Consider the following 22,669-nt stretch of genomic DNA (forward strand, 5'->3'; position numbering starts at 1 on the left):
AAATAATGTGTTGGTTGTTGTTGTCTTTATCCCCTAACATCCAGATTTTTATCTTCAAATATCATTTCTCACTAAAAGGAATCAGATCTCCTTGGAGAAATGGCTGATTCGTGTCTGGGGCAGGAAATGTACCAGATAAGCCCAGAACAAAATAATGAAGAGGGGGGAGAGTGGGAAGAGAGCATATAAGAAACAAGGAGTTGGTAATTGTTGAAATTGGTACATGGGAGTTCTTTACAGTATTCTCCTTTCGTATGTTTTTTCTTTTTTCATAAAAATAGTTTAAGGGTAGCCAAAATATAATTGCTATTAAAAAAAAAACAAACAAAACAGTAATAGCATGCACATGGTAAAACAAGTTTCCTTTTAATAATGCAGAAGGATACACAATGAAAAGTTGAGTCTCCCACCCACACCCTCCAGCCTCCTCTCAGGGTGATCTTCCTAACAATTTCCTAAGTATTCTCAATGAAGTTTTATGAATATATATATTAACAAAACATATGCACCTAAGCATATGTATTATTTTTGAAAACCACAAATGGTAGCATCTTATACACATCGTTCTATGCCTTTATGAAGTTTTTTTGTTGTTGTTTATTTATTTTGAGAGAGAGAAAATCTCAAGCAGGCTCCGCGCTGCCTAAGCAGAGCCCCATATGGGGCTTTAACTCAAGAACTGCAAGATCAAGACCTTCGCCAAAATCAAGAGCTGGACACTTAAACAACTAAGCCACCCAGGTGCCCCTGAAGTTTTATTTTAATAGCTAATCTTGCTACATCCAGTAGGTCTACACACTACAATGCCGCGGATTTTTATGCTTTCACGTATTAGGCTTCTTTCAAGCTTCTTTGATCAAATTAAGAGTAAAAACTCAAATTCACCTTCCTGAAGATTATCTAGAAAGAGAAGGATGGCTAACGCAAGGCTAAACACTTTGCCGTCCTAATCGTAAAACTTAGCTTTGGAGTTTAGATCTCCGTTTGGGGGAATTATTGTTACCTTGGAAAAATGTTTAAAATCACATTCTCTACTACATATTGGGCCTTGAGAGAAGTGGCCGAGGAGACGATCGACGCAAGAATTCTCGTAACCTCTGCCAGAAGACGACCTGGGAGGACTGCAAAAAGCCTAACCGCTGTGACGAACTCAGCACTTCCTCCCTCCACCTGCCGAAGAGCCGCATCTGGAGCAGGTGTTTTATTTGCCTTACCCTATAAAGGTCCCCGGAAAGAACTGAAAGTTGGGTGTTGAAACGGATGACTACGGGCGACAAGAGGTTCACTGAGAGAGATGGCAAAGGGGGCTGTGCTCCCGGGTTCTTCTACTAACCTGACGCCGGGAGGTAGGAGAAGCCGCAGAAAAAACGCGACACGTCTGCAGAGTGTAAACTTGACCCGATCATTTAACGGGGAGGGGCACTACAAAGGAAGAGCGGACAGATCTAGGTTACGGGATCACGCAGTCCAAACGCACTCGCACCATTAAGTGGGGAGCGCACTGACATGCCCGCGGCGTGCTTGGGCTGGAGTAGGGAGCGCCCAGGGGGGCCGGCCCGCCACCGAAGGCTGCGCTCGGCGGCGCTGCCTCCTCGCTGCGGGCCCCCGAGAGCCCCAGGCCTTCGGGGGCCCCGGCACTTTGCGAACTGTGAACCCGCGGCCAGCCGGCCCTGCGGGCCCCAGCTTTTTCAGGCTGTTCTGAAGCCAGCGGGACTGAGATGGTGTCCGCTGGGCGCCCCGGGGCGGCTTCCTGAGGGATCCGCCCCGACAGCCCCTCATCCCATACAGGTACTAAGCGGGCGGCCCAGAAGTTTCGAGCTCCAGGAGCACGAAGCACACCAAGTACGCCGCAGGACCAAACAAATGTTTGAGGAGCGAATGCCGAAAGCGCGAGGAGGCGGAGCTAGCTCTGGTCACCATCTCGCGACGACTTAGTGACGTCGCACAGCAAGCGCGTGTTCTACTCTTTCACCTTCAGTCAGCCTTAGTATACGGGCCTACCCCTTTAAGCGAATGATGGACAGTTATTTCAGCCTATCAACTTCCTCGTCAACATCCAATCAGATTTAAACTTCTCTCAGCCGCCCTAGGAGTTGGAAGAAGAGGTCGAAAAAGGGAGCGCTTTCTCTCTCGCGAGAGCGCTGTAAGCTGGCCTTTCAGAAAAAACACTGGAACAGATCGCCCGACTTCCCAAATAGTGGGTTAAAGGATGGAGTCACAAACCAATGAAAGGAATGAGGAGGTGGGATCACTGCTTTTACCGCGCTAGAAGTACCGTTACAGGGCAGACTTTTTGTCCAATCAACGCCTCCAGACTTTGGGTCAGGTGACTCTAGAGTGCGAGGGGCGGAGCTACAGCCTGGCGCGAGGAACCGTTAAGATGGACAATGAATATAACCAATGAAGTACACCGACTAGGGCGTTGGGAACCCAATAACATTGGTTGGGCGGGCGCCTTTCCGGAGCGCGGGGAGATGTAAAGACAGACAAATCATTTTCCCAATGAGACTGTAGAAGAGAGGAGCTAATTGACCAATGAGGACTGTGGGGCGGGAGCCTTCGCCGCGGCGGAGTCCAAGATGGCGGCGTGCGGTTCCGCTGTGTGAAACGAGCGCGGGGCGGCGGGTTAATCATCTCCGCGGAGACGACCTCCGACGACCCGCAACAATGAAGGGAAAAGAGCGCTCCCCAGTCAAGCCCAAACGCTCCCGTGGTGGTGAGGACTCGACTTCCCGCGGGGAGCGGAGCAAGAAGTTAGGGGGCTCTGGTGGCAGCAATGGGAGTAGCAGCGGAAAGACCGACAGCGGCGGCGGTTCGCGGCGCAGCCTTCATCTGGACAAGTCCAGCAGCCGAGGTGGCAGCCGCGAGTATGACACTGGTGGGGGCAGCTCCAGTAGCCGCTTGCATAGTTACAGCTCCCCAAGCACCAAAAATTCCTCGGGCGGGGGCGAGTCGCGCAGCAGCTCCCGGGGTGGAGGCGGGGAGTCACGTTCCTCTGGGGCCGCCTCCTCAGCTCCTGGCGGCGGGGACGGCGGGGAATACAAGACACTGAAGATAAGCGAGTTGGGGTCCCAGCTGAGTGACGAAGCGGTGGAGGACGGACTGTTTCACGAGTTCAAACGCTTCGGTGATGTAAGTGTCAAAATCAGTCATCTCTCGGGTTCCGGCAGCGGGGATGAGCGAGTAGCCTTTGTGAACTTCCGGCGGCCAGAGGACGCGCGGGCGGCCAAGCATGCCAGAGGCCGCCTAGTGCTCTATGACCGGCCGCTGAAGATAGAAGCAGTGTATGTGAGCCGGCGCCGCAGCCGCTCCCCTTTAGACAAAGATACTTATCCTCCGTCTGCCAGCGTGGTCGGGGCCTCTGTAGGTGGTCACCGGCACCCCCCTGGAGGCGGTGGAGGCCAGAGATCGCTTTCCCCTGGTGGCGCAGCCCTGGGATACAGAGACTACCGGTTGCAGCAGTTGGCCCTTGGCCGCCTGCCCCCTCCACCTCCACCACCATTGCCCCGTGAGCTGGAGAGAGAGCGAGACTACCCGTTTTATGAAAGAGTGCGCCCAGCTTACAGTCTTGAGCCAAGGGTGGGAGCTGGAGCAGGTGCTGCTCCTTTCAGAGAAGTGGATGAGATCTCACCCGAGGATGATCAGCGAGCTAACCGGACGCTTTTCTTGGGCAACCTAGACATCACTGTGACAGAGAGTGATCTAAGAAGGGCTTTTGACCGCTTTGGAGTCATCACAGAAGTAGACATCAAGAGGCCGTCTCGGGGCCAGACCAGTACCTATGGTTTTCTCAAGTTTGAGAACCTAGACATGTCTCACCGGGCCAAACTAGCAATGTCTGGCAAAATTATAATTCGGAATCCTATCAAAATTGGTTATGGGAAAGCTACACCCACCACCCGCCTCTGGGTGGGTGGTCTGGGACCTTGGGTGCCTCTTGCTGCCTTGGCTCGAGAGTTTGACCGATTTGGCACCATCCGCACCATAGACTACCGCAAAGGTGATAGTTGGGCGTATATCCAGTACGAAAGCCTAGATGCAGCTCATGCTGCCTGGACCCACATGCGTGGCTTCCCACTCGGGGGCCCAGATCGACGCCTTAGAGTAGACTTTGCAGACACAGAGCATCGATACCAGCAGCAATATCTGCAGCCTCTGCCTTTGACTCATTATGAATTGGTGACGGATGCTTTTGGACATCGGGCACCTGACCCTTTGAGGGGTGCTCGGGATAGGACACCACCCTTGCTATACAGAGATCGTGATAGAGACCTTTATCCTGATTCTGATTGGGTGCCACCCCCGCCCCCAGTCCGCGAACGCAGCACTCGGACTGCAGCTACTGCTGTGCCTGCCTATGAGCCACTGGATAGCCTGGATCGCAGGCGAGATGGCTGGTCCTTGGACCGGGACAGAGGTGATCGAGATCTGCCCAGCAGCAGAGACCAGCCTAGGAAGCGAAGGCCACCTGAGGAGAGCGGGGGCCGGCACCTGGAGAGGTCCCCTGAGAGCGACCGTCCCCGAAAGCGTCACTGTGCTCCTTCTCCCGACCGCAGTCCAGAATTGAGCAGTAGCCGGGATCGCTACAACAGTGACAATGATCGATCTTCCCGTCTTCTTCTCTTGGAAAGGCCCTCTCCAGTCAGAGACAGACGAGGTAGTTTGGAGAAGAGCCAGGGTGACAAGCGGGACCGTAAAAACTCTGCATCAGCTGAACGGGATAGGAAGCACCGGACAGCTGCTCCCACCGAGGGAAAAAGCCCTCTGAAAAAAGAAGACCGGTCTGATGGGAGTGCACCCAGCACCAGCACTGCTTCCTCGAAGCTGAAGTCCCCTTCCCAGAAACAGGATGGTGGGACAGCCCCTGCAGCCGCAGCCTCTCCCAAACTCTGTTTGGCCTGGCAGGGCATGCTTCTGTTGAAGAACAGCAACTTTCCTTCCAACATGCATCTGTTGCAGGGTGACCTCCAGGTGGCTAGCAGTCTTCTTGTGGAGGGCTCAACCGGAGGCAAAGTAGCCCAGCTCAAGATCACTCAGCGTCTTCGTTTGGACCAGCCCAAGTTGGATGAAGTAACTCGACGCATCAAAGTGGCAGGGCCCAATGGTTATGCCATTCTTCTGGCTGTGCCTGGAAATTCTGACAGCAGGTCCTCCTCTTCCTCAGCCACATCAGACACTGCCACCTCTACTCAGAGGCCACTTAGGAACCTTGTGTCCTATTTAAAGCAAAAGCAGGCCGCTGGGGTGATAAGCCTCCCTGTGGGGGGCAATAAAGACAAGGAAAACACCGGAGTCCTTCACGCTTTTCCACCCTGTGAGTTCTCCCAGCAGTTCCTGGATTCCCCTGCCAAGGCACTGGCCAAATCTGAAGAAGATTACCTGGTCATGATCATTGTCCGTGGTGCGTCCTAAAGTCCATGTGTAACTTGTATTTACTACTTTGACATGGTTCCTGTTTTGTGATGTATAATGGGATACAGCATCAGATGAAATTTTCTTTTGAATTAGTTGTTTAGTTGTAGCTTTTCTTTTTTTTATATTTTTATAAACCTTTAAAATAGAAGTCAGGACAGTTTAGCTATTATTTTAAGCGAAAGGGATGCCCTGAAGGTAGCAAGCAGATGGGTTTACTTTAATTAGGAGTTCCCACTCTTAGGAGTAACTTTTTTTCCTCTTTTTCTTCATTTTCTTTGTTTTTTTCTTTTTTAACCTTGAGCTTAAAAAAAAAAATCCTCAGAGTTACAAGCCCAAAATTTTGAAAAGTTGGGATTTGGGGAAGAGCCCACTTGACTATATAAAGATGATAATATATACCTAAAAATGGCTTGAATTGGTATTTAGGTTAATAATTCCTATACCAGAAGTGTTATTTGTATGGCTGAAATTTGATCAGGAATCTTCAAAGTACAAACTGGTAAATTGTATAGCAATGTAATTATTTTAATCAGGTATTTGAGTATTTCTCTTAAAATACACGGTTCATTCCCCGAGTGTCTGCTCTAATACATTTTTATCATTAGTTAAGTTCTGTATCCCGTATATGCACTTTTGGTTTGTAGCTGTAACTGTTCAGTAAAAATTGAGGAGTAGGTTACAAACCATATATGTCTTATGCTAGTATGCAAGAAGTGGGTAGGTGTTTTTAAAATCAGAATTCTTTGGTTAGTTATTGGTGTGTGGTGGTGTTTTTACTGACTTTCAGAGAGGTATAGCAGGTACAGTTCTAATTTAATTGTGCGTATTTCAAAACTTAAGTGTTTTTCATCAAAGATGAGTTTTTGTTTTTGTATCCATGCAAATTTCTGATTTCAATAATAGAAAGAAGAGTTGTCTGCAGGCTCATAAGTCAGCTTTTGTTTTAGTGGGAATTAGCCATATCTGGATCGCAGAAATTTTTTAAGTCATCGTGAAATGCCTTTGACATGCTCTTTTTAAATTTTGCCTGTATTTTTATTTTCATTTATAAGCAGTAGCGATGGCATTACATTATTGAAAATGTTTTGAATGTCTTTTTCACTGGTGTCCAACCACAGAGAACTGAAATGTCAGTGTAGGAAAACCCCTTTTTATTGTTTTATTTCCCAGACACCTGGAATTAATACAAAATAAATTAATCCAACCAAATAATTTAACCCAACCTCACAGTTTGGTTTTTTTTTTTTCCAAAGCTGAAGGTTATAGTGATTTCTAGTTCTTAACAAGGGCTTTTGCTGCATAACAGTAATGGATGATTTTCTTTTTTTTGTCTTGTTTCTTTATCCCTGTCCTCACCCCTAGTTTCTCAGGTCGTTAGTAAGTATGTTTTCCCCCTTGATTTAAATGCTGAGGACTTTAGCTAAGGCCCTTGATATTTAATTATGATTAGAAACTCTAGGACCTTTTGGATCATGGTCATGTTTCTATTCTGTGAAAGTGACTTATAGAAAGCCTGGCAGAACCCAACTGTTTTCTTTCTGTTATCAAAGCTGGTAGTTTTGAAATAGCACCAATAATAACCCAGGGAAATGTCATGTAATTTGTTTATTTTCCGTTATGACAGGTGTCTAATGCATGTCAGCATGAAATCCTCATCACTGCTGTGTCATCCTTTTTGGTTTTCACTATGCATTTATGAACTTTCTTTTTAAGTGTGGAGGTTTTTCTAGGGTTTTTGTTGTTTTTAAACTGGAAAAACTAGCCATTGTGATAGAAGGAAGGTACTAGGCTGTGAGCACAAAGGTCCTTGGTGTGCTTGTAGGGAAAATACCTGAGATCCTACAAGTTAAGACCTGGTGCTTTTTGCTTTTAAAAACCTGTACCTGCCACACTAATATGGAGGAGACACTGTTCCGAAAGTAACGTGAGTTTGCAGTCTGCGTATGTGGGGTCAAAGTACAGTTTGGTTAGATACATTTTTCCAGTTTAAATACTCTCACTAACCATTAACTTTTGAATATCTTTTGATAAGAAAGCTGGACAAATGATTTTGCTCTTTTAGAGAGTGAAGTCCATGACATATAATTTTACTCTAATCTAAAGTGTGGGGGTTTTTTTCCCCTTTTTCTTTTTTTTCTTTCTTTCCCCTTTTTTTTTTTTTAGTTGATGTGACAACCAACCGAAGAGTACTGTGGTTTTTGCTCCATGTTTGTTTGAATCTTTATCTGACATGGTGGTTTTTGTTAGGTCTGGGCAATTTGTGCTTCAGTTTTTTGAAACAATGGCTTGATACCATTTCTAAATGTATGTATTAGAAATAACTAATTATGTTTAGTTTGGTGCTTACTTACAGAGTGCCATCGTCCAGATGAATCTCTTAATTTGTGTTGCCCATTCCGCTGCGTAGGTTCCTAATATTGTTAAACTATTTAAGCCTTCAGAATAGAATGAAAAGCAAGAGTCTAAAGCTATCTGGTTCTAATTCTCGTTAGCCAGAATTTCATAATCTCAATATTGGATGTTCTTTATAACAACCACTTGTTTCTTTTACTTTAAAAAAAAAAAATACTCGTTTGGTTGATTTTTCTGGAACTCAGCTCAAATGAATGCAAAGAAAATTTCTTCAGTATATTATATAATGACATATTAAGTATTACTGGTGAAAAACATCAAGCTAATTAAGACTTGAGATCTACAACTTCAAAGTTTATGGAAAATTAAGCAAGCATTCAGCTCCTGGCCAATTTTTTACTGTTATTTTGTTAGTTGTAACTGGGATTCCTATTAAGCGTTTTCCACACAAAAATTTAAATTCCTGGTTTTACATGTGTGTCTACATTGACTGTGTAGATAGAGTTTTCCCTTTAAGGATTACGTATTAAAATGTCCATCCTCTGGCCGGTATATGCTTTTGTTACATTTTGAAGGTCACATACTCTGGCCCTTAACTCAGATCACTTGAGGTACAGTAAGAAAAATAAGGTGTGTGTTTGTTGCTTTCAGAGTCAAACACTGTTTGGATTTATTTTGAAATGTTATGAGCAGGTTTTCACTGGCCATATTTGTTTTGTTTTTTAAAATTTGAAATCCACTTTTTTTAGACCGTGAAATTGCTCATTATGCAAATTCAGCTTGAACTGCAATTTGGGTCCATACAGGGACCATTCACGGAAACCTCTGTGGTGATAGAATTAGGATCTCCTCTTGAGAAGAGGGCCTTAATGACCTTTTTATGTGAAAAGTTTGGGAGAGAACTTATGGACGATTTTTTCTGTTTCTGCCACAGTGTTTGGTTTTGAGATAGCAGTTGGGTATGAGGACAAGAAGAGAAGTGGGGTGGAGTTGGCCCCGTTAGCAGTCTGCTTCTAGTGAATGTCCCTAAAGGGAGACAATGATTTCAGGTAACCACAGTGAACTGTCTAGCTGAGTAAAAAGTTTTATACGTTTGGTTTAAACAGAGTTGAAAAGTAAAAGTCCTAAACCGTTCTTTGGGTGTTTAGCAATTGTCTGTACGAGTGTTTTCTTAAAATAACAGCGGCTGTCTTTGGTAACCCAGATGAAGGTGGATTTTTAAATGGCTTTGTATCTTGACCCCTTTCTATAGCAACAGAGTAGTTCTGTATTGTTCCATATAAATTACAGAACGAAAACAGAGGGGGTAAAAGTTTGACTCCACCTTTTTTTTAGTTTCATTTTTTAAGTTCTATTTAGAATATATTGATCATAAATTGATTGTAAACTTCCTGTCTTTCTGAATTTGTTTGATATGTTTTACTCAGTTACATGAGTACAAGGGGTATTTTCAGTCCTGTAATCTTCGCTCAGTGGCAGTCCTTAAAAAAGTCCACCCTGTTGTTCTACTTGTTATTTGTCTATTCATACGGTAAACTCATTCAAGGTATGTGCCAGTGGGTATTATTGGTGCTTTTTGAAGTCAAGCTGGATTATCCAGGAAGGTCTTGTTAATGTTATGTTCATCTATAATGGCATAGGGGAAATATATATATTTTTAATATTGTAAACATTTGTACTGAATAACCTTTTTTTCCCCCCCGCAAGCAAAACTGGTGAACTGCGGATTGAAGATATGGAATTCAAAGCTCTAATGGACCTTTTTGAAGAGAAGTTATGGCTTATGTGGAGTTTACATGGGCCTCTTGATGGAAGAAAGCTAATCTGTTTAGTATTTGTGCATTTTACTAAAATGGCAGCTTAAAGTTGTGTATCTGCTATTGTGATGCCAATGCCGGTGTTTTAAGTGGAAAAAAAATGACCTCTTGCTTTGTGCTGTGTACACAAGATTTCTGGAAAAGTAAAGAAAAACCCTTTTTATGGCTCACACAGCTTAAAAGTAGCTGTCACTCAAACGTGCGCTCACAGTTGAGCTGCTTTTGTTTTATTCTAAATAAATTGTTTCTTTTGAGGAAAATGTTTTTCTGCCTGGAAGTGAATTGACGGCAAACCTTTGACCCCTTTGTTTGCAGCTGAGGGGGTTCTTGCTGCTGCTCAGATCTTGTATGTCTTGAGCAAGAAGCAGGGAGACCATCATTTTGACTATCACGGTGTGTCAATTCTGAAGGATCACTAGTGTTACTGTGACCCCCTTTGTTTGCAGCGAAGGGGATCATTTGCTTCTCGGTCCTCAACTTGATGAGGAAATGGTGCTGTTTGCTGGCACGCAAGAAGCCGGGGCAAGCACCGTAAGCCTCACCACAGTGCACGAGTCGGGGGCTTTGCTGGTTTGAAGAGCCGGAGTTGCTGAAATTTAAGTTTTGATTTATTTTGTTCACCCATCACGTTTGGCCTTAGTTTCATTTTTAATTTGAAGAAAAGTTTGAGATTGCTTTATCTTGCACTTAACATTTGCACCAAATTGCCAAAAGAAGGAGAAATGCTCCGTTTGCTTTTTAAATGTTAATGATGATGTTAATAAAGCCTTTCCTGACACATTGGAGAGCTCCTCCGTCTCCAGGGGCTTCTTCCCAGAGTTATGCAGTGATGGGTTTAGTGCTGAATGGATGAAGAGTTCCTGAGAGCTAGCGTTTGTAATTAGAACCGTTACTCGGTATCTGTGCCTTATTTGACCTGTGGTTCCACATGCCTTGGATGTGCATGCACCGTGACGGTTTCGTAGGTACGAACGCACACTCAGGCCCAGTCACTTCGGTTGGTAGTACAGAGTGTGAGGAAAAAATGGAGGCGTCCTTAAGGAGGAAAAAGTGTTTGCCTTTAGTTCCTGCGTTATCCTGTACAGGGGCTCCTGAGCTTTGGAAGCTGTTCCCAGTACAGGAGAACAACTCCCCTGTTTGCAGCAGGAGACTTCGGTGCACAGTGACAACGCTGGAGTTCAAGAGGAAGCCAGCAGTGCTGCACCGTGGGCTTCAGACGCCATTGTCGTTTGCCAGTTTTAAACTTAACTAGTTGCAGACGAAGACCACCTTGAAATGCAGGCTTGTTGGGCTTGTTTTGAATTTTAACCTCGGATGGAAGAGCCCTAGTGCTGTCTGTCTCCATGCGGGATGATGCTTACTTAGGCAACAGGTGATTATCAACAAAGGATGCCACGGTTATACTCTGCAAGGTGGTGTTCCAGTGGCAAACAGCTGTGTAAACTCTTGTAAACAGGTAAGAGGGTTTTTAGAGGTCAAAAATGCATTTGATGAATAGGGTGAGGGCTTTGGCTGGTTGGGGTATTGTTTCTGTGATTGCAAGTCTTTAGGCACTCTGCTGCCTTTACTAGCTCTCTCCCCTCACCCAAGTGTGTTATGTTTGCAAAATCCCAGGGGGAGCTTTTGTGCTACTTGGTTGTGTGTGTGTGTGTGTGTATTTTTTTCTTAATTTGCGTTTGAAAAATTTTGTTCATATGGGAGCCAAAATAGTAAAATCCTGGTTATGGATTTGGGATGGGATTTACAGCCTTGATGTCCTTTAAAGTTTTGACGTTTTCTATTAACCACGGCCTTCACCCTTTGTGATGATTTCATACTAGGTACTGGGAGAACTTAACTGCTATAAAATGTTGCCATTACAAACACTGATTCTAAACCTCCAGGTCAGCATAGAGGGAGAGAGAGAGAGAGAGAGAGAGCGAGAGAGAAGAAAAGTCCCATCAGACTGGAATGATAGATATTTTAGCCAAAATGGTTAGTTTTTTCCTTGTCTTCCAAAAAGATTAAATTATAAAATTAACTACAGTTTGTGGGAAGTGACTAGGCAATGTTATGAGAAATCCAGCTTTTGTCTGCTCTTCCCATTGTCATTGTCCATTTAGTCCTACCAGCCTTTCGAGCCCTTCCAATCTCTCACGCCCCCAACATTAATCAAGTGTCAGGCTTTGGCAACTTAACACGAGCACGACTTTTTTAATGTATAATACAACTAGGTTTCCTTTATTTTAAGTGGTGTTGAAATTTTGAATAGGATTTTGCTCTTCACGAAATTCTTGTTTTCTCTTTCCAAAGGGGAAAAGTGAAGTACAGAGGGTGTTTGTTTTTGTTTTTCAGTTTCTCAGTGTGTCATTTACAACATTTGCTTATGAGTTGGCTGTCATCTAAAGCTTTGCTAAATAGTCCCACCTACATTTCTTCAGATGTTTTATACCTGTCGAAAATGTCAATTTCCAGTGTATTTTCTTCCTCTGGCTAGTCCACACTGAAAGCCCATTAAGTAGTTTTTCCAACTAGCAAACAAGTATTTTAAGTCACTGTAATGGTTTAAGGAAGATTATGTTAATACTCTTTCTGCATGTTTGGTTATCTTTCTAAGGTCTTGGGTTTCATCTCAAGAACAAGAAGAAATGTTACAAATAGAACATTTGTTTATTTGTATATGAGATCATATCATGCAAAATGGGAAGGTACACAGCATGACAATCTTTTGAAACTACGCATGAAATCATTTTGTTTCTGGCTGCACCGTGAACAAAAAATTATTAATTGGGCTGAGTGTTAGATCTAGAGTTCTGGTTTTATAAATTGAGACCTGCCCTTTTGAATTATTTGTGTGCTTTTCCAGTGTCTTCCATATGGTCTAAATTTAGGATTCTACTGTAAAGGAAATAATTCCAGTAACACCTCTGAATTGACTTGTGCTCATTTTGAAGAGCCTGGCTGTATTAAAATTGAAAATAGGGAGTACTGTGACTTTAGTAATAACAACTTAGGTTTTGTAAAGTGCCACTTCTGTAGCTTAAGTCACATTATTGTTTACAGGCTGTTTGAGGTGGTAAATTTAATGCTTATGGCTCGTGGCAGCATCTAGTTTTCTTTTTCCAATAGGATATCTGATTATGGCTTATCTGACCACTACCTCCATCTCCCTCCCATTCCAGTTTCCTCTCCTTAAGCAATTCGTTGTATAACAGAATTCCTCCAAACCTCAGACAAGATTGTCCTTAGCAGCCAAGAAAAGATTTTGACCTTGAGGTCAAATTACTTAACATGCTTCTTCTACTCAAATGCTTAAAATTAAGCATTCGGGTAGAGTTTCTGTATAATCCTTTGAATGCTGACCGCATGTTAACAAGTGAAGTGCTGAGCATATAGATGAAAGTATCAAATAGTCTCTACCTGTGTTAGCAGCTTATACTGTAATTACAATATAAAAACAAGTAAATGGTGAAATATCAGGGGAGAAGTTCACAGTTTAAGACAATTACAGAAGAGCTGTCACAGGCCAGTATTTGATTAATTGCCAGTGGATTTTTATAGGAGATAAGGGTGTGTGGATGAGCACATGAACAGGTTACTTGAAGCTGCGATCGTGAAGAAAAACTTTACAAAATAATTTTGTTAGTTGGAGAAGGATGTGGCATGGTGAGGGAGGTAGGGCTTGAGATGTCAGGCAGCTTGGTCCTCTTGGTCACTGGAAAAGTTGAGCAGGCTGCAGCCTGGGCAACTTGTAAAATGGTTGGAACAACAGAAATAGGGAATCCTGAAACGCAAGGCAGTTTGAGCAAGGTGGGAAGTGAGGACGCATAATCAGGTTGAGGCATGTTGACAGAAAGTGACGGTACTAATAACAGCAGTCATTTGTTAAATACCCACTTTAAGCCAAACATTCTGCCAGGTCCTGTGCACACATTGTCTCCTGTAAGTCTCACCACAGACCATACTCTGACAGCTAGTGGTTGATGGAGCCAGGGTTCTAGCCAGGCCTTGGTCCCAGCTAGGGTTCTTGGTCGCCGTCTTGCCATACCTGCCTTGCTACTTTTTTCTGGAGGCTGGGATGGGTAAAGCTGCAAACTTGAGAAGATGTCTGGGCGGGTTTCAAACTGTAGAGTGTATCAACATTTGTGGTTCTTGGGAAACATGCAGGCCCTTGGCTCCAACCCCAGGCACTCTGGGATTTGTTCGGGCTGGCACGGCCCCGGAGTCTTTGTTCCTCTACAGGCTTCCCAGGTAATTCTGATGTAGTCCGTGGTCGTTGGCCACGTGTTGAGCATCACTGGCCCCCAGAGAGTAGAGTGCTGACGTATAAACTTGGAGTAATGTCGTATATAAGGCATGGGAAGGGGAGACGGTGTGGAAAAGAATCCCAGCTGAAAGAGCCAGAATAATGTTCTTTCTGTCTCTGAGGCTGAAAGAAGGAATTTGCAGAAGATAAATTCAAAGCTGTTACAGAGACAAGCAGAGTGAAACTGCAAATGCCATGGAATTTATCACTGAAAATTGTCACTTAAGTCACAGTTTTATAGTCCTGTAATTATTTCTCCAAGGAATTCAATCCAGCTTAGTATGTAATTTTGCCTCATAACAGTCTGTGAGAAGGGCCACTGTTCAGTTTATGAAATGCTAAAGGGATACGAGAAAAGTTTTGTGAGTTGGTTGTTGGATACAGAGCCAGGAACTGATTGGGATATTCTTGAGTTTTCAGATGTTAATCTAAAAATAACGTGACTGTAGTCTGTCTGAAATTAAAATCGAAAGTGACTCTAGGATATGAATATATACGTGCATGTACATGTGCAAGTTGCTTTCCATGAATGAACCACACCTATATCTGCTACCTCCTAACTAGGTTACTAACAGGATTGAGACAGAATGGAATTATAGATAAAGTTGAGTGTATCTTTGATTTCTAAGTGGTTGCAAGATTTCCTATTTTGCATTATCTAAACTGGGTTTGTCTTCAGTTAGTATGGCTAATTCTTCCAATATTTAGGTATCTGTTATGTACCAGGAGTTATTGTAGATCTTGGGAGTATATTGGTAAAGAAAACAAATTTTTCTCATGGAGCTGACATTCTGATGGAAGAAGGGAGATAGAGTAAGTCAGGGCCAGTTGCCAAGGACAAATGCTGAATGTAGTAGAAAGCCATTGAAAGTTTCAAGGAGGCAGAGTGATGTGACTTGATCAAGATTTGACTACCAGTCTCAGGAAAGTAACACAACTATCCTTCACCTAGTCCCAAAATCTAGAATAATGCCTGGTATGTATACATACAAGAGGTACCCAAGTATTTGAAGAAGTAATTCGCTACGCCAATTGAAGACAAACATATAAGTAATTCAAAATAGGAAATCTTTCAACTATTTACAAGTCCAAGATATTTCCTCCAGTGATAAATTAGCATTTCAGATTCACTTTAAGACTGAAACTGTCCTTGTTCAGAGATTCAGCAGTGTTCTTTTATTTAAATAAGCATAGTAGAGATTTATTTCTTCTCAGGCTCATAATTGCTGGCCACCCTGAGATTTGAGGGCAGTCTTCTTCCTAGTCCATCCTTATTTTCTCAACGTGTCTTTTTTTTTTCTTTCTGCTATTGTCAGGAGAGTTTCCACTGTGGTCATGTATAGTTTCTGCTATAACACCCTGACTATGCTTCCTATATTTCATAACTTGCAAGCTTTCTAGTGGTATGAACCCAGACTTCCATGCTAAATAGCGATTTAGTGGGTCTTCTTGTGGAATGGCTGTCACCCTGTGCAAACCAGGTATAAATGTGTATTCAGGTTTTAAGTGCTGAATTGGTATATGACCTTTCTCAGGTGACCAACAATTCTTTTCTCAAAAGAAGGACTTAATGAAAAAGTTGAGTGCATAAGCACGTTATTACATATATGTCCAGAGTAGAACTATCATTACAGGAAAAATTAATACTCTCAGGTGCTATGTACATACATATTTTTAATTACATATTTTAATGCATATTGGGGAAATTGGTGTTCCGTAAAATTTGTATGTTAGCATATAGAAATTGACTGTCAGTAGTTTTACCTTGCTTCCAGGATAGGCATCTAGTTTGTGTATATTCTTTATATCAGAAATACTTCGGTAAACAAAGACTCCTTGACTGGAATTTTTCTGCATTCTACAGCAGAGGTTTCAAACCTGGCTGTACATTAGTATCATCTAAGGAACTTCTTGATACTAATAACCTGGAAATTCCTCTCTCAGATTCATTTACATTGATCTAGGTGGAGTGGGATTCTGCCAAGGTCCCGGTATTATATTTTTGTTTTAAGTGCCCCAAATGATTCTAATGTGTAGCCAGGGTTAAGATCTGTTGCCCTAGAGACAGGTCATAAGCATACGTACAAACACGTACGATCAACCTCTTAAGCACTGTTTGAAAATCAAAACCCAAAACTTTCAGAGTGTAGCCTTACTATTGATAGTGTGGACCTCGGACCAGCAGCCATTAGCATCACCTGGAAACTTGTTAGAAGTATAAAGAATTACAGGGTCTCACCCTGACCCATTGCATGGGATGAGATCCCTAGGTAATTCGTATGTACTTTAAAGTTCAAGAAAAGCTGCTTAAGTTGTAGATACATACATATTCTCTGTAATAAAAATGGATGTTTAGAATCTTATACCTCATACATAAGATTTTCAGATTTCAGTGACATTTTCAGATAGTCCGTGACATTCACTTTAAAGCATTTAGAAAATATTTCCAACAAGTAGGAACAAAGAGTTCTTAGGTAGTGAGCTTCTGGTGACAGAAAATTACCAGAGGTTTCTGTCACCTAGACGGGGAGGGTTGCTATTGCCTGTCTTGGTTGGCTCTTGCTTATTTTGTTACGCTTATGTGTTTTTTTCTTCCTTCCTGTTCCGTTCTAGTCCACTCTTCATTGTGAGATATTTTTTCATTGTGTTATTTTTTACAGATAATGGTGAGGATACTTGAGACACTGTTTGCTGATAGGTGCCCCACACATTAGAATATTTGGTAGAAGTAGGTTTAGATCTTTCTAGGGGAATGGATGTGGAAAGGATTGAGAGTAAATTCTGATTGCCTTTGTTTTTTTAATTGTAGCGTGATAGTAACTTCATAAGTTGGTTGTCCTCACATAGCAACAAGAATCAAGCTCTTAATTCATATTAATCACAGTGATAAATAACACAATAAATATTAAGATTTATATATTACAGGGAATGGCCTGGTATGAATGTTCAGAGAATACTCTAAATTGCAATATATCAATTTTGATACAGGAATGATTTTTAATGTGTAGATTTTTATGATAGAAAATTCTAAAAAAAACATTCACCAAGACACCTTTTCTTCTGTTGGTGCTCCTTAAGTTTAGAAGTGTCTGAAGCTCTAATAAATAATGTTTTTAAACATATATGGTATTGGATCAGCCTCCTCTGCTTTTTTTAATAGCCAAGTTTAAAGGAGGGAGCATTTCTAAGTACAATAATTGGTTAAACATCTTTTTTTCCTCCTGGGTTTCTTTTTAGGAACTACTGACAATCAAAAACCTATAGCCGACTTTGGGATACGGCTTTATTATTCAGCAACTAAAAGATGAGTTCTAATTGGCAGACTTCTGGCACTGGCACTTGTCCTCCTGTTTCTATAGAAACTGGGTTGGAAGTCAGAGCTGCACAAAGGGAAAGGGTAAGTTTCTTTCAAACTCCATATTTATAAACCCATATCTTATTAACTGGCATGGTGTCAGTTTCCACATAAAGACCTACATCAGTGAACTAGAACTCAAACATGAGCTACTAATTTTCACTTGAGTGGAAACTGACATCAGGTCATTAAATATAGTAGGAGGGTTTAAATATGGATTTATTTTTCTGGTGACTCTGACTTCACATTTCTTGAAACAGTGAACTCAGTCTGATAATTCTCACTTTCACTTGTTTCTAATTTGGGGGTTATAAAGCTGATTTTTATCCTCTTAGATCTTATTCTATTGTACCTTTCTGGTAAGTGAAAATTTTGGAATATGAAGTATGTACAGAGGACATTTTAAAAGTCTGCATGAATTACAAGTCTCTTCTTTTGAGCTAAGTCTGGTTTTTTCCGTTATAAAACAAGTACAGTACTACTGACCAGTTTTTTAGTTTCTCTCCTCTCTTTGCCAAGCAGGATGAGGTCGTCTGTTGGGCACATACATTTGTTCTCATCCAGGCAGACATCCATTATTTGTAGACCCTAAGACACCTGCCAGTTGGTGAGTCATCTTACTGCTATGGCTTCAGAGGGCTGTGATACACAGCTGGGGCATTTAGGCTTGAAATTGTGTAATCAAGTGTGATACACTCCGATCTACAGGTTGGTGTATGTAGATAATGTATACTAAACTCGGACTAGCTTTGAGATATTGGAAAGAAGGCCGTATTGGCTCTTGCCCTTTAAAACGTATCTATCTCATTTCCTTGGTCCTGACATATTTCTCTTAAGGGGTAGACTTCTCTTCCCTGCTGAAACAGCAACGATGTTGGTTGACACGTAGCAAAGAGTGGGACCTCTTGGCTTGATTTCAGCTCAAATCGTCAGTTCTATGAAAATTGTAGAAGTGAAAGCTGGAAGTCTTCTCTCACTTCCAAGTGCCTGGTCGGTTCATGGCCGAGAGTAGATTCTCATGAAAAATGTACGCCTCCCTTCTTTAACTACTAATGTGTATCGTGTTTCTGTTTGCTCGCTGGGGCTTGAATGAGGTAAAAAATAGAATTGAATTTGTGATTTTGGGGGGACGGGGAGAGGGCGGCTAGGAAAAAAACTTCAGGTTTTAGCTGTGTGCTATCAACCATCTAAACATCCAGATGTGTTCTTTACCCCTTAGTAAAGGTGGCCAACTCATCCTGGTTTTAAAACTGAAAGTCCCGTGACCCAGGAACCTCCCTCATTTCCAGCCAAACCCAGACAGTTGGTTACCCTGTCTTAGTTTATTCTCTGTATCCCTAAAAAGGCCTCACTAACTTACTATTCATCATTATTGTGTATAGAGGAGATTCCACAGTATATTAGTTTCTGTTGGAATGTTGCCATGGATTAGGTTCTTTTTTTTTTCTTTAAGAAATGGTTGTCATTTGCCTCAGTGATCCCAGGTAATGGCAGCTTACCTCTCAGAAATAAAACATGAACTTTAACTGATTTATTTAGAAGTTGATTCCAACCACTTTTGTTATTTTGCATTTGTGTATATGTTAATATCTTAGGCATAAATCTGAGACAATTGGGTAGATATTTGTGAGAAATAAGTAGGCAGATATGTAGACATAAAGCCTCCTACCAGTTGGTTTCGGCATAAGAGAAACACACTTAAGGTTTTTAGAAAGTTTTGGGCTTTGGTTTTATATTGAAGATTTCAGAGAAACCATTGTCCATGTTTTGTATTATGTCTTGCTTAAAAATAACTAAAATATTAATACATTGTGTGTTTTTTCTCATGGAAATAGTTGATTTTACAACTGGACAAGTTCATTAAGTAAACTAATTTTTGTAAACATAGCGTCCTATATATTAATATACCTAGATTATTTGAAAAATATTGCAAAATTATCATTTTGGTCCATTTAAGTTTAGTTGTAGCTTTTATTAAATTTTAGCCTCCAGAGAATCTTTTTTTTTTTTTTTTTATGTTTATTTTTTGAGAGAGAGAGACAGAGCATGAACGGGGGGGGGGGGGGGGGGGGCACAGAATCCCAAGCAGCCTTATGTGGGGCCCAAACCCAGAAACTGTGAGCTCAGGACCTGAGCAGAAGTCGGACACCCAACCGACTAAGCCACCCAGACACCCCTAATGTTTGTTTATTTTTGAGAGAGAGAAACAGAGAATGGGCGGAGAATGGTGAGGGAATCCAAAGCAGGCTCCAGGCTCTGAGCTGACAGCACAGAGCCTGACGCGGGGCTTGAACTCACGAACTGTGAGATCATGACCTGAGCCGAAGTCGGACGCTTAACTGACTGAACCACCCAGGTGCCCCATAACCTCCAGAGAATCCTTAAAGAAGGAAAGCCAGGGACCATGATCTCATCAACACTGGTAATTAGGTTTCAGAGTTGGCCCTGTGAAGGACTAACTTTGTAACTTTAGGCAAATAACTTGGTCTTAATTTTCTTTTTAATTTTTTTTTTAATGTTTATTTATATTTGAGAGAGACAGAGACAGAATGCAGGTGGGTTAGGGGCAGAGACAGAGGGAGACAATCTGAAGCCGGCTCCAGGCTCCGAGCTGTCAGCACAGAGCCCGATGTGGGGCTTGAACTCACAAACCGTGAGATCATGACCTGAGCCGAAGTCAGACGCTTAACCGCCTGAGCCACCCAAGTAGGCACCCCTACTTGGTCTTAATTTGCTTTTTGTTCCTTCAGTATAAAATAGAATAATAATACCTACCCAACTTCCTTAAAGGCTTGACTCGATGATAATGAGGTATTAGGTAGGAAAGAACTTTAAAAAGTTAAAGGTACCGTGACTAGAGTTTTAGTATTAGAGTTTTAGTAGAAAAACTAGAGTTTTAGTATTAGAAATCATCCTTAGTGATGAACATATGTAGAAAATTCCTTCTTTTACATTGTTAGTATGGCATTTCTTAGAGTTAGAGCTGCAAGGGGTGGCATCTTAACAGTTTTAAGCCAATACGTAGCTGAGAGGAAAGTACACTGAACTTTTACGTTCAAGTTGTCATAGCTCTACTAAATAAAAAAATCTATATATATGTCAAGGCTTACAATTTATGAACATGGCGACTAATATTTTAGTATTGAGAAACTACAGGTGGCCTATACTCAGGCATTACCTTCTTTGCTTAAGATTCGGTGAATATTAGAAGACCTAAAAATGTTAATTATCATAACAACTACATTTTTACTGCACCGTAGCAAATTGTCTTTTGTGGCTTTAATCTTTTCTGGTTCTTAGGTACTTTGCATTCTCCTTTCCATTTCAGTCGACATATGATAACATTTTATGCCGATTTGAGTTAGAATAAATTTATTATAAGATAACTGCTTTCAGTTAAATTAACTTCATGATTTTGTGTACTGCCAAAAAGTCAGGGTGATCTAAAGAGGAAAGCGTAGGGTTTCTTGTCAGTCTGTTTGAATTGTGACTCCAGTGTTTACTGGGTGCTTAATTTGACTTTAAGCCTTACTGATTGGTAAGATGGGCATCCTAGTATCTGCTTCTAAAGGTGGTGAAGATTAAATACAATAATATATAAAATGTGCCTCACCCAGTAAGTAGTATACATTGGATGTTGAAATAAAGTTGTTCACCACCCTACCACTCCACACACACAGCTGTGTATCCTAATTTAATATTTGTTTCCTCTTTGTCTCCTAGGGATCTCTTGAAGGGGAAGGGAAAAGAAGACCAGTGAACTGTTTTTGCTTTTCTTAAAACTCTGGGATAGTAGTATTTCTAGGTTACGGATTCTTAAGAGACGTGGTGACATCTTAGAATATTGTCCAAGAAAAGTAATAAATGAATAGGAACATCATAAGTTAGTTGTTAAAACAAGGACTACATTAATTATAGCTGTCTTTAACGTCTTGTAGCCTAGGAAATCAGACTTTTTAATCCACACCACCCAGGTTTAAAATTTTTTTTCTTAACGTTTTTACTTATTATTGAGAGACAGAGCATGAGCATGGGAGGGGCAGAGAGAGGGGGAGATAGAGAATCCAAAGCAGGTTCCAGGCTCTGAGCTCAGCATAGAGCCCGACGCGGGGCTGGAACTCACAAACCGGGAGATCATGACCCGAGCCAAAGTTCAACGCTTTACCGACTGAGCCACCCAGGCGCCCCTGCACACCACCCAGGTTTGAGCAGGGTGAAGAGTTGCTCTGTTGCATAAGATTCATAAAGTTTGTTCAAGTCGGTATTCAACTTGGAATTCTTCAGTTGGTCCTACTTAAAATGTACAGTCTGCTTTCATAGGAGGAAGGAATCTCATTGTCCTAGGTAAAGTCTCTTTTGAGAAAATTATTGCTTACAAGAGAAAGGGGGATGGATGAGTGTGGTGCCTAATAAATCACTGATTTATTTAGCTTCTGTTTGGATGTAGAAAGAAGAAAGGAAATTTGCGGCTACTGTGTATGAGGGTTATTTTGCATAGTACGGGTGTATTTTCATTTAGGCCTTAGAGTGTATCTGTGAGGTGGGTTAGTGCTGTTAACCTCATGTATGGAGGATAAAAGTGGCACCCAGGTTGATAACCTTCATGAGGTGATATGGCAACAGGCAACAAGAGTGGGAATTTATTAACTGTTTTTGCTGTTTGTGTGTGTAAGCAGGGTAGTGTTTGTTTTTTTCATACTGTCTTATGTCTAAAATAGAAAGATAATGTTAGACATTTATGTCTAAATGTAAAACCTAGGGGCGTCTGGGTGGCTCAGTCGGTTGAGCGTCCGACTTCGGCTCAGGTCATGATCTCACAGTCTGTGAGTTCGAGCCCTGCATCAGGCTCTGTGCCGACAGCTCGGAGCCTGGAGCCTGCTTCAGATTCTGTGTCTTGCTCTCTCTCTGTCCCTCCCCTGCTCATGCTCTCTCTCTCTGTCTCAAAAATAAATAAAAACATTAAAAAGATAAATAAAATAAATTAAAAAAAATAAATGTAAAACCTAGGTTTAAAAAACAATTTTTTTAAGTTTATTCATTTATTTTGAGAGAGAGAGACAGAGCAAGGGGAGGGGCAGAGAGAGAGGGAGAAAGAGAATCCCAAGCAGACATGGGGCTCGAACCCACGAACCGTGAGCTCATGACTTGAGCTGAAGGGATGCTTAACCGACCGATCCACCCAGGTGCTCCTAAAACCTAGGTTTTAAATAGGACTAACTACTGTTTTTAAGATAACTGAGATTTGAACCTAGATTAATTTGGTTCCAAAGTTTATGCTGGGCATACAAAGATCAGTAGAACACCATCCAGCTTGTTGATCTTGCAGATTTAATGGTGGAGCGACATGTAAGCTCATGTAGTACTCTGTTAAAAGGTAGATGGGGGGACACCTGGGTGGCTCAGTCAATTAAGTGTGTGACTTCAGCTCAGGTCATCATCTCATGG

General features: G+C 41.9%; 2 protein-coding genes across 4 annotated transcripts in view; one reads left to right on the top strand and one right to left on the bottom strand.

The window, feature by feature from the left end:
* The first annotated feature begins 1,975 nt into the window (after positions 1-1,975).
* On the top strand, positions 1,976-9,844 carry RBM15 (RNA binding motif protein 15). The gene is made up of 2 exons (XM_025912138.2): positions 1,976-5,401; positions 9,475-9,844. Exons 1-2 carry the CDS (start codon positions 2,536-2,538, stop codon positions 9,519-9,521), a joined length of 2,913 nt encoding a protein of 970 aa, XP_025767923.1. The 5' UTR covers positions 1,976-2,535; the 3' UTR covers positions 9,522-9,844.
* Positions 9,845-13,277: 3,433 nt separating this feature from the next.
* The window catches only part of SLC16A4 (solute carrier family 16 member 4), a 36,690-nt gene continuing 27,298 nt past the window's right edge, over positions 13,278-22,669 (bottom strand). For all 3 annotated transcript variants that reach the window (XM_086717793.1, XM_086717792.1, XM_086717794.1), the window contains one exon: positions 13,278-13,992. In XM_086717793.1, coding sequence (XP_086573919.1) covers positions 13,700-13,992 — 293 coding nt within the window. In that variant the 3' untranslated portion in view covers positions 13,278-13,699. The remainder of the gene's footprint in view (positions 13,993-22,669) is intronic.

Source organism: Puma concolor, chromosome C1, assembly GCF_028749965.1.
Source record: "Puma concolor isolate L17-30 chromosome C1, mPumCon1.1.hap2, whole genome shotgun sequence".
Classification (NCBI taxonomy): domain Eukaryota; kingdom Metazoa; phylum Chordata; class Mammalia; order Carnivora; family Felidae; genus Puma; species Puma concolor.

Bases quoted from the DNA above. Each gene is read 5' to 3' on its own strand.
- RBM15 (XM_025912138.2), top strand. From the start codon at position 2,536: ATGAGGACTGTGGGGCGGGAGCCTTCGCCGCGGCGGAGTCCAAGATGG. The intron at 5,402-9,474 runs GTGCGTCCTAAA...CCCCCCCGCAAG, and splicing joins GGTCATGATCATTGTCCGTG to CAAAACTGGTGAACTGCGGA.